General features: G+C 40.3%; 1 protein-coding gene across 2 annotated transcripts in view; it reads right to left on the bottom strand.

Annotated features, from left to right (window-relative positions):
* The window catches only part of Acbd6 (acyl-CoA binding domain containing 6), a 136,739-nt gene that overhangs the window by 66,594 nt on the left and 57,944 nt on the right, over positions 1-12,201 (bottom strand). For both annotated transcript variants that reach the window (XM_052199999.1, XM_052199998.1), the window contains exon 6: positions 3,714-3,803. In XM_052199999.1, the coding sequence (XP_052055959.1) occupies positions 3,714-3,803 (90 nt within the window). The remainder of the gene's footprint in view (positions 1-3,713; positions 3,804-12,201) is intronic.

The raw sequence follows: 12,201 nt of genomic DNA, 5'->3' as shown, positions 1-12,201 counted from the left end.
GGTGAACGTGACCCAGTGACCCAGTGAGCAGCATTCCTTCATGGTTCCTGTTCTAGCCCTTGCTTGACTTCTATTCTTGACCCTTCAGTGATGGATTGGGACTGGAAGTTCAAGCTAAAATAACCTTTTCCTCCCAAAGCTGATTTATTGTGACTTATTACAGCAACAAAAGTATCTATATCATGTGTCTGTAGCTTGGTTTCAAGAACCAAAAAGAGGAGTCAAGAAGAGTACATACAAGTGTGTCTGCATACACACACAGACACACAAACATACACACACACACACACACACACACAGCATTTACACCATTATCCTAACACCAAATATGATACTATCCCAACTTCCAGAGTAGAAGCAAAAGTCACAAGTAAGCAAGAAGAAACAAATATCTATTAGCACACACTAACAGACAAAATCATAAAGGATCTTTCTCAGAAATAAACATTAGTTCCAACCTTACCAATTCCACAGAATCCAGCCAGTGCAGCTCAGTAAAGGAATTTATAAGACAGACTGAAGAGTAAACTGACGGGGATACATAGAACAGACCTGACACACTTCTAATTATTTCATTCCAGGCTCTCAAGAAAGATTATTCTTCAGACAGTTGATAACATCGGCCTGCCTGTGCTGGGTTAGTACCAAGATCTATGGCCAGGCAAACAGTCCTAATAAAATTGATTTTCTTTTTTGGCAACCAATAAGCCAGTCAATAATAATATTGTTTAAGAAAGATTGAGTCATGAGGGAGGTGAACCTTTACTTCCATTTATTACGCTTGCATTGTCTATATTTGAAAAGCGCTGTTTGAAAGGAAACCAAAAGAGAACCGACAATGGGAAAGCCCTTCTGAGACCCGAGCACAGAAGCCCTCTGACTCGGAGGCCTGTCACCAAGTCAAACTGACAGAGGCAAACCATTCCAGTACCAGGGGCTGGAGATCAGATTATAACCGTCAAGAACAAAGTCAGAGCAACAGAGAATGGCCACATGGACGCAGGGAACAAGGAAAACCCCGTGCCAGGCAGCTGCTGTCCTCACCCATCTGTCCTAAAACCACACGGAACCTCAGCTGCACTAAAGCTGGTGTTCAGTCTACACAGGCAGAGATGGAGACTATTTGCGGTGTATCCCAACAACAGAATTGGCAGAAACCTCAGACAGTGCCTAACGTGGGAACACTCTCCTTTGAAGTACCCTTGTGGGCTGCAGAGATGGCTCAGCGGTTAAGAGCACTGACTGCTCTTCCAGAGGTCCTGAGTTCAATTCTCAGCAACCACACGGTGGCTCACAACCATCTCTAATGGGATCTGATGCCTTCTTCTGGTGTGTCTGAAGACAGCTACAGTGTACTCACATAAAATAAGTAAATAAATAAATCTAAAACAAAAACAAACAAACAAAAAACAAAAAAATCATTGTTTAGGGGGAAAAAAAGTACCATTGAAGAATTTATAATTGCCTATAGACAAGAATGAACAGGCAGGTTCCTCTCGTGGCCTGCTTTAACTTAGTCAAAGTAAACTGAGGGTAAGAAGACAGCTTCACACATTTACAAAAAGAGAAACATCACTGTAAAAAAAATTCTGAATGAACAGTGAAGTCTTATCCGATGCTCAAACATTTGAAGTCACGCTCATTAAGGACACAGCCTAAGAACCTTCAGAAGAACAGTGATGGGCTAATGGGCAGGCGGAAATGACCGAGATGAGGCCACAGACTGTGGTAAGGAAGACACTGCAGTCACAGGAAGCAAGCATGGTGATTTAGTGAACATTATTGCAACAACTGTCTCCGCATCAGGACAAAATAAAATGCCTACTAATGTGTACAAGTCATAGGGTAATTCCAGATGGCTCAAAGAAGTGAAGAGAGGAAGAAAGTTCCAGGAAGAAGGGCGAGGAACCGTTTTAACATGGCATATGTGCACTAAAGTTTGTCTTAAGATCAAACTTTAATCTCTTAAAGTTACATAAAATGTTTAAATAATTCTTTTAAAATTACCAATCTAATAATAAATTAGGCAAAAGACATGAACACAAGGGTCATAAAAGTATAATATAATATAAATTTTAAATTGGGTGGTGGTACACACCTTTAATCCCAGCATGAGGGAGGCCCAGGCCAGCCTGAGCTACAGAGCAAGTTCCAGGACAGCCAAGGCTATACAAAGAGACCGTGTCTTGGCCCCTCTACCCGCCGGGGGGGCGGGGTGGGGGGAAGGCTCAGTCCTGCTTAGTCATTAGGGGAAAGGAAATCAAAACCATGTCCCGACAAGGTAAGGTTAACATCCCTTTTTAGAAAAGAAGGAAAAATAGGTGTTGGTAAGGATGAGTGAAGTTGGAAGCTGCAAACACTGGTGGCAGGGGGGAATTATGGTATAGATCCTACAGAAAATGGTTTAGAGATTACTTAAAGTTACATGTAAGAAATTACATACTGAATAACCAACAGATTGTGGCTGGAGAGATGGCTTAGCAGGTAGGGGTATTTGTTGAGTCTGCAGAGGACTTGGGCTGGATTCTCAGTGCACACATACCATAGCTTACAATGGTCAGTAATGCCAGTTCTAGGGGATCTAATGCTCTCTGAAGACACAAGGCACATTATTTGGTATATGTGTGTGTGTGTGTGTGTGTGTGCGTGTGCGTGTGCGTGTGCGTGTGTGTGTGTGTATGCAGGCAAAACACTTATACGCATAGAATAAAGATAAATCTGTAAAAAAAAATTACGTTAAGAATCCAGCATTCTATCCTTAAATAGATAACCAAAATAGGCAAAAAGAGGTATCAGAAATAAGCATAAAAACAGAAAAAAATGCATGAATGCTTATAACATTATTTCAACTGTTAAAAGTTAGAAGCACTAACACTGTCCACCAACTGACGAGTGGATGAAGAAAACACTGGGTGCTCATATATGAGTAATCTGGCCAAAAAATGAGTGAGGTTGGGCTGGAGAGATGGCTCAGAGGTTAAGAGCACTGTCTGCTCTTCCAGAAGTCTCAAGTTCAATTCCCAGCAACCACACGGTGGCTCATAACCATCTTTAATGAAATCTGCTGCCCTCTTCTGGTCTTCAGGCATACATGCAGGAGACTATTGCATACATAATAAATAAATAAATGTTTTTTAAAAAATGAATGAGGTCCTGTGGTGTGCTCCGCCAGAAACACAGCTTGAGAATACGTGTGAGAAAGAAACAAAACAGGAAAGCGCCAACCTCATGATTCTGCTTGCATGAAATACCCCCCCCCAAAAAAAAGCAGGTTAGTGGGGCAGGGACTGGGGCTGGGAGAGGGCAGAAGTAACTGCTTACTGCTGCAGGGTCCCCATCGCATGAGGACAACACTGGGGAACTCTATAGCAGGGGCTCTAGTGAGACATCTAATCACATACATTTTCTTGTGAGAATTTTACTTCAGGTGTGTGTGTGTGTGTGTGTGTGTGTACGCGCACACGCATGTTTTAAAGCTCCTTTGTAGGGGCTACAGAGCTAGCTCATGGGCTGCTCTTCCAGAGGAGCCAGATTGGACTCCCAAGACTCACAACCCTCATCTGAAAGGATCCAATACCCTCTTCTGGCCTCTGTGGCATTGTACACAGATGATACACAGACATACATACAGGAAAAACACCCAGACGCACACAATAAAAATTAATGAATCTTAATTAAAAAGAAGAGTAAGCTCCTTTCAAACATGCTCTTACCTGACAATTGATGCCCGCCTCATACTGCAGCAAGACTTTCACCAGCTCCTTATGTCCTCGGTCACACGCCCAGTGGAGCAGAGCTCTGCCCTAAGAGTAGCAAACAGAAAAGGGACTTAGTAATCTCTGTGTGGGCCAGGCAGAGCTCACATGCTGAGAAAGATGGGGAGACTGATGCGTGAAACTGTAGATCAGTTATTCTGTGGATGACATCAGATGCACCATGGGGAAGCAATGGACAAGCAGTGGGAAGCCTTGAGCTCCACCTCTGATCTTATCACACACCAGCCCAGAACTGCTTGGTTTAATCACTTTCCTTACCTGAATAATGAAAAATGGTAAGACAAACAACAAACTCAGTGATATGAGTTGGGCTGGTGAAACGGCTTAGCACATAAAGATGCCCTACTGTAAGCCTGGTGACCTGAGTTCCATTCCCAGGAAGAGACCGCTCCCAGCTGTTCCTTGATCTTCATGCAGGCATACATGTGTGTACATACTTCCATAAGTAAATGTATAAAATGTAATAAAAATATTCGCTGAGTGAATAACCTCATGGCCAAGCCATGTCTTTAGCCACATGACATACTACTTTTGACTTTTAGCTATCAAAGACTATTAATTACTATTAGTTACTATTGATGTGTTATTTGGTTTTTGACTGTCAAAAACTCTTGGTGTACGTAATAAATGAGGCATACTTTCCTGCCCCAACAAACAAGCCCTCCGAAGTTGCTGGGCTCTTCTGAACAAGTGGGTGATGCATAGTATAACTCCTTTGAGGTCGGCAGTGGTTCATCATAAAGGATAAGGTGCTTTCTCACACCGTAGAAAAGCTTTAACTATATAAAAGTTGGACAAGGGAGACCTTGAAATGCAGCCTCCAAGGTAACTTTTCTGCGCTGCCTACTCTGCTTTTTACCATTTAGACTCTCTGGATACTTGCACTGGATCAACTGGTGGAGGAAAGGGCTGGGCAACCTCCTTGCAGATTCCCTTTGTAATGTTTTTACTTGCTCGACTGACTTTATCTGTGAGTTTCTACTTTCTTACACAAAAACCTAAAAAGGATCTTGCACACATAAAAATTATAAAAGAAGGAAACAGAAGTTAGAAAATGTGGGTAAGTCAGCCTTGTGTGGTGGCACAAACCTTTAGTGTACACACAAGGGAGGCAGAGGCAGGCTGACCGCTGCCAACCTGTCTACATAGCAAGCTCCAGGACAGAGAGGACTACACAGAGACCACAGAGAAAAACTTATCATTTTTCAGTCTAATTTAATTATTTACAGAGTAGGTACTAAGTTCAACTATTAATAAGACTTACTGCATAATTAAGGTTCGTGAAATGCTTACACATGTACATGAGAACTTTATCATCATTAGAGAACTTAGTACTGCATACTTATACCACAAGATGTATAGATAATTTCTACTTCGCAAGCAGGCTCCTGATGTTCCTTAGGTTTGACCCAGTCATGTTTCACCAACTAATGCTGGACTATGAATCCTTCACTGTTCCAATGGAGAGCAGATGAGCAACACATTTCACCGTTAATGGGGTTATATTTTAAGTTTGTCACATGTGGTGCCAAAATTTACTTTAGAGGAGACACCTGTGACCGGAGTCAGGGGTGAATTTCCCTTTGGATGCGTGTTCCAGGAGGGCGCACAGTCGACTGTAAGAAGGATGGCGCACTCGTAGACATTTGCACTACGCTTTTTAACACATATTCTGACCTGCACTGTAATTAATTTTTGTAACACATTATTTTAATGGTACACTAATTAACCTTGAATTAGAATAAATTCTCTGACAATGACTTTCTGTAGAAGTGCTAGAGAGATCCACAGTAAGACTGCCTAATGATTAATACTTTATGCAATATTAAAAAGTTTAGAAATAAGAACAGGAGTAAACATTTACCAACAGACAAAATAAAGCAGGCTTGGGGATTTCACCTCCATGTAGAATTAGGTGAGTAAGGGTCAGGGTCAGGGCAGAGGCGCCTCTGCTTCCTTAGATTATCGTTTCTGAAAACATGCCCTCATTTAAGATAACTCCCAGTAAGAACATACGACATCGCGGTTTCCCTTTTGGTTAACATCCTGCATAGGCCAACAGGATATGGCTACTGCATTATTGGGGGTACAAGAATTGAGCTACATTTGCTCAAAACCTCCTTCCAAATTTGTATGAATAATATATAAATCTTTGAGCTAAGTGTATTTCTTGCTCCTACAAATATGGTAAGTCTTTGTTTCTAGTTCTAAAATCCTACTGGAAAATTACCTTGGTAGTACCTCGGAGATGAGGGGATTATTTTTAAAAAGGATTCTATAGGCCCTCAGAACAATACAAGCACTGTCTGGAGAGCTCTGGGTAAATTCTGTAATTCAAATGCAGTAAATGCAGGGAGAGAAAGTTCTCATCTATTAAGCAATGGTGTTAGCATGTCCTCCCTTAGATAGACAAATGACTCTAAAGTGCTTTGAAAGTGCACCGCAGCAACTAACCTATTAAGTGGTATTACTTCTAGAAAACAGAAAGTGGGTCTTAATATTGTAAATGTGTCTTTGATATCTTTAATTGTCCTAAACTATATAGAATTTTTAAATGAGACTTTTCTCCTATACGCCACAAAATGAAATGCAGATACTTTATTATGAGTATTTTTATGGTATTTGGAGATCTACATAGATAAAAAACATAGATTAAAAAAAAAGAACAGGTTGAAGCTGCTATATGTAAGTTTTTGAGAGCTCTCCCCTTGCCACTGTATCAAATATTTATCGGGGGGGGAGGGGAACCATGTAATTAGCAGATGAGCATACTTGTATATTCGTCCATGAAAAAAAATACCATTATGGCTTAATAAAGAATATCATGAAGTATGTGAAAGCTTTGTTTTTTCTGTAACTTTTAAATAAATTTTAACTACTAAATTGCCATTAAATTTATTAATAAATTTGTTAAAACTAAAAATTAAATTATTTTCAAAATAAAAACTTATTTAAAAAAAACTTAAAAAAATAGAGTAGACTGGACCACGTACAACCTGCAGCTGAGGGGGAGGGGTTCTGGGTGGGAGGTGGGGTTGATGGCTGCATGGACCCCCCCTAATAGAAATGGCAGCCACGGCATGCCTATCACAATCTACAGAACCAGGTGTCAAACCAAGTTGGTCAAATGGAAGCTGCCTTGCTATCATCTGACTCATCATTAAGTATGAGTTTCTGATGTAATGTATGACTGTGGCAGTTTTGCTAATGAAAATTACAGCCGCTGATTTTTAAATGCCACTGTCTGTATCAATGCAAATGTGCATAATTAGGAAGTTAGTAATGCATTTCTCAATTGGCGTGGAAAACAAAAGTTCCTTCAAATTAGTACCTGATGTGTGGTTTTTTGTCCTTCTTTTCCTTTCCAAATCTTAAATAAGAGCATGCACTTAGCTTCAGTACGAAGGCTACTTAAATCTTTACCTTTCTGCTGGGTTAACACTGTCAGTTTTATCATAGTTTTCAAGCTGTTTCTTGAGCCAAAAATGTACATTACATTACACTATGTGGCACAGATTTAAAATAACGCAAGGAGAAGTGATGGGGTCAACAGAAAGGTGACCTTCAAAATATTCAAAAGAACCGAGATATAGAGAAAGTAGCTAATGATATCGATTGTGGCTTCGGAGGTCAGAAGGTAAAGACCCGTACCACAGCAGCAGCTTGGGTAAGCACAGAAAACCAAGACTTGCATGTGAGCATACTGGGGGCTCATGAGAGACCCGCACTGACAGACCCCCCTCTGGGCTGGCCTGAATATTCTTGGCCTACGGAGTGGCATTATTTGGAGGTGTGGCCTTGTTGGAGGAAGTGCATCACTGTGGGCATGGGCTTGCATGTGAGCATACTGGGGGCTCATGAGAGACCCGCACTGACAGACCCCCCTCTGGGCTGGCCTGAATATTCTTGGCCTACGGAGTGGCATTATTTGGAGGTGTGGCCTTGTTGGAGGAAGTGCATCACTGTGGGCATGGGCTTTGAGACCCTCTTCCTAAGCCCATAGGAGCCAGTCTTCTAGCAGCCTTCAGATGAAGATGTAGAACTCTCAGCTCCTCCAGACCCACGCCTGCCTGGATGCTGCCATGTTCCTACCTGATGATAATGGACTGACCCTCTGAACCTGTAAGCCAGCCCCAATTAAATGTTGTCCTTATAAGAATTGCCTTGGTCACGGTGTCTATTCACAGCAGTAAACCCTAAGACATCCTCTAACTTTTAGCATATTACTACTGTGTTCTAAACTAAACTCAAATTACTCTACAGATTTAAAATATTATCAAATGTCATTGGTAAATATTATTAAGTGTTTATTTATGGAACTTACTGAGAATATGCAAGACAAGGATTATATTATTTATGCCTATTTTCATAATAATCTGCTTCTGCCATAAATATACTGTACAAACTATTTACACCTTTTTTTCCCCTTTCTTGACACTTTCTTGAAGCTGGAGAGATGATGCTGAGGCTAAAAGCACTTGGCTGCTCTTACAAGGACCCAAGTTTGGTTCCTAGTCCACACTCACTGGGAGTCCATGAGTGCTTGCAACTCCAGCTCCAGGGGATCTGATGCCTCCTCCTGACCTTCAAAGACATCACTACATGAAATGTGCACTCAAAACAGACAGACAGACAGACAGAGACACACACACCACATACACACAAATAAAAAAGTAATACATATTTTGGGAAAACAAGATTTTCTTGGAATAACTGTAAATGCTTAGTGTATATGACGAGCTGTAACAATACGTCACACACACAGCCTGAGTCAGTATATGAAATGAAGTCGACCTTTCAGGTTTTTTTCATATTCTCAAGCTCCAAACATTTGTAGATATTAAAGTTATGATAAAAGTTGTAATATGAATGTAAAAGCCAGTGCATATAACTCCACGTTCCTGTAAGCTGGGGCTTTGAAACATCTGTCAGAACAGCTTCCTGAACAGAAGGAAGGACTACAAGAGCCCTCTTCTTATGCAAAGTACTATCTCTAATTATGTCAACTAAAAAGACTACTACTACTTTCTCAAATCAGAAATACATGTCTTGGGTGGTAAATATGATATTTTATTAAACAGACATGTGAAATTCTCAAAGAACAAAAAAAACTTGTTTGAAAAAAAATGCCTTGGGCTGAAGGTGTAGCCCAGTGCCTAAGGCCCTAAGATTCAACCACACAGCAAAATAAAAAAATAAAAATAAGCAAACAAAGAAAACATAGCTTCTAGCTTTACTATGTTATTATCAATTACATAGTAAATATGGATGAATATAAGCCTATATACACTCAGGTAGCTTCACTGTATAAGACAAACACAGCTTATTAAAAAGGCATTTCATATACATTTTTCCTATGTTATGATAGTTAAGTCTAAACATCTGCATCTTAGGTAAAATAATTATTATCTTTAAAATAATTTAACAATTTATTATGTCATTTTTAATGTGTAATAGCTGTGTTGTGTGTTCTTTTCACTTTATGACTATAATGAAGTTTACATAGTTCATAGCAAATTTTACATGTAATAAATATAATTTTTAGTCACATAGGGGCAAGACTAAAATCATTTGAACTTGTTAAGCGAGTATTTTCAATAAAAATAATAAAGATAATGTTATCTCTAAAAATCCCATATAATTTGTACAGAAATGCCTTAAATTCAAACATCAGAAACACAAACAGGCTTCCCTTTCAACACTAAATTTTCTCTCAACCGAGAAGCACAATTTTGAGGTATATGCTTTAGCATCATCAACACTAACCAAATGTTCTCCTTGTCAGAGCCTTAAAGGCCATGAAGCACTACAATTTATTTCACTTAGGATGTCAAATTTGATTCTGATTTCAAGCTCCAAGTCCCCATGTTCTTAAATTAATTCATAGAAATCCCTGATTGGTAATAAAGGGCTTGTCATAAGTATTCAAAGCTCGGCCTGCGTTGTCATGGTTGGCAAGGCAGAAATCTGCTTGGAGCAATGAGAGAACCCAACTGAATTCTTGGCGTCTCAGTCTATGAATGTGTAAGCACTTCGTCTGTTCATGGAAACACAATGTTCTGGCAGGCTGGGGTAACGGCTGCTGCATGGGTAAGAAACCGGAAGAGCTGAGTGGCAACACTGCAGCAAACACGGAATGGTCGAGAACAGCTTTCCAGGTTCTTCCGGTTCCAGCAACAAAAACGTTACTGTGTAAGCTACTTCTGTTCCGGGCAGTTACTCTGACCACCCAATCATCTTTGCAGAGAGCACACTTGGATATGACCTTTACAACTATTCGGATAAAAAGGAGGGAGGGAGGGAAGAAAGAAGGTAGGACTGCTGCTGCCAAGCCTCAGTGAGCTGGGCCCTGCACAGCGTCTCCTGCTTCGCTGCTCCTTTCTGGGTGCAGAGGTGAGAGCACTCTGCTGGACCTCACTCCTGACCGGCCGCTGTCTGCACTAGAAAGGCAAATGCCCGCCTCCAAATGTTAGCTCTTGCTTGTGGGATAAGGACAAGTCTAACTTATCCTGCCAGTGTTGTAGAGTAAGAAGCAAAAGCGCACTGCAAACTTACAGATCCTGCATGAAGCAGTGCTCTTGAAAGATAAAGACACTAACGGGGCCAAATGGCTCATGCACACTTTCCAATGGAAAGTGGATCTTCAAAGGCTAGTTTGTTTGTTTGTTTGTTTATTTTGCTATCACTTTTCATTCGTATTAAAAGTAACTAACAAGCTGAAAACTGTGCAGTGCTTACTGTGTTGGGTACAATTTACATGCATATGTTAACTCACTAATATTCAGTGTGATCCGGAGGCAAACACTACTGTATCTATTATTAGGAAACTGAGGCAGAGGAAACTCAACATTGGTCATGGAGCTTGAAAGTGATAGAAACAGGATGTGAATCCAGGTGGTCTAGCCTTCACCATTATTCCATTTAGCATCTCTACCTCGTCATTCATTAGTTTACTAAGTACTCAGGGAGCATGCTGAGAATTCTGGTAGAATTTCAATGGGCTCTCAAGCCATTTGTACTTTTTTCTAAAGGAAGCTACTACAAGAAATGACCCACAAGAACGGGAAATGAATAATAAAGGAAAAGGGAAGGAGATGCTCCTGGAAATCAAGGAAGTAAACAATAACAGAAAAAGTCACAGGACGCAGAAAACATGAAGCCAGGCAAAGAAAGAAGAGGATTCAGTAAAAAGTACTGAAAACAGTAAAAAGGAAAAGGCCCAGGATGACATCTACACAACCGGTCAAGACCAGCTTGGAGAGACTAGAGGTGAAGCAGGAAAGGGCGCCCTAGAAGGTGGGGATCTAAGACAAATTGGGTGATAAATGTCTGGTAGGTCTGAGTGCACCAACAACTCTCTTCGGGGCAACTTGAGGAAAGAACTCCTGAGAGGAACAGAGAAAATGAAGGCTGTTGAAAAACAAAAACAGACGTCATCCTGACTTTAGAAACAAATGTGGTTCCATGGTAAGCAGGTATTCCTATGCACAGTTATACGGTCATTGATTCTCTTTTGCCTTGCTTGTTTGTAATCAGAATGAACATCCCACTAAAAAGAGCCTTGGTCTTGTGTGGCCAAAAGAAGTAAAACACTTCCAGTAAAACATTTAATGGACTTGGAGTATGTGGAGTGGGATGCCTGGCTATACCTCTCTCTAGTTCCTATGCCACAGTTATCTAATTCATTGATCTTGGCGTGAAGAGGGACTGGGCCCACACAGAGCCCGGAGAACCTAGCAAGAGGCCTCAACTAATTGCAAGCCTTTCTGAATATCAGAAAGATTGCCATCAAACAGGAAACAAAGTAAAACAGGAAACAGAGTATCAGAATATGTGAAATGTTATTATCTATGACAAGAAGGTAATATAAGCAAGAAATTATAAGCTACTGATCTTTGGGAGTTGTTTATTACTACAGCAAAAGTTGATTAATATACATATGACAGTCGATAGCTCAACCACAAGCAGTATTTACAAAGTATAGCATCATAAACACCAATTTAATATTCAACCAGAAAGCTGAAATTTAAGAGGGTAGAGAAAAACAAAGAGCAAGATGATTAAAACAGGCAAGTGCGAATACAAAACAGAAGGCACTCAATAGCAGAAAAGACAAAAGTATATCATTTAGAAATGTATGTGTAGATTACAAAAGAAGCAATTAAAAGAATTAAAAGTTTTGGCTAGTGAGCTAGAATCAAATGTATTCTAGTATTTGTAGAACAATGTTACACTTTCAATTCCAGAAGTCATTGACAACATAGTACAGGGAGGATTTTCCAAAAGGTGAGATGTTATCAAAGACTGCCCAGTATACAGAGCTCTTTACTAGATACAGGTATTATCTGTACCTGCAGCAGATCACCTGTGAACAGTGTGTCTTCTGCCTAAGAACTACAGTGTTTTAGACATTTCCTATTAGATT

Source organism: Apodemus sylvaticus, chromosome 12 (genome assembly GCF_947179515.1).
Source record: "Apodemus sylvaticus chromosome 12, mApoSyl1.1, whole genome shotgun sequence".
NCBI lineage: Eukaryota > Metazoa > Chordata > Mammalia > Rodentia > Muridae > Apodemus > Apodemus sylvaticus.
Note: the sequence above shows the minus strand (reverse complement) of the source record. Positions and strands in the feature narration are given on the sequence as shown.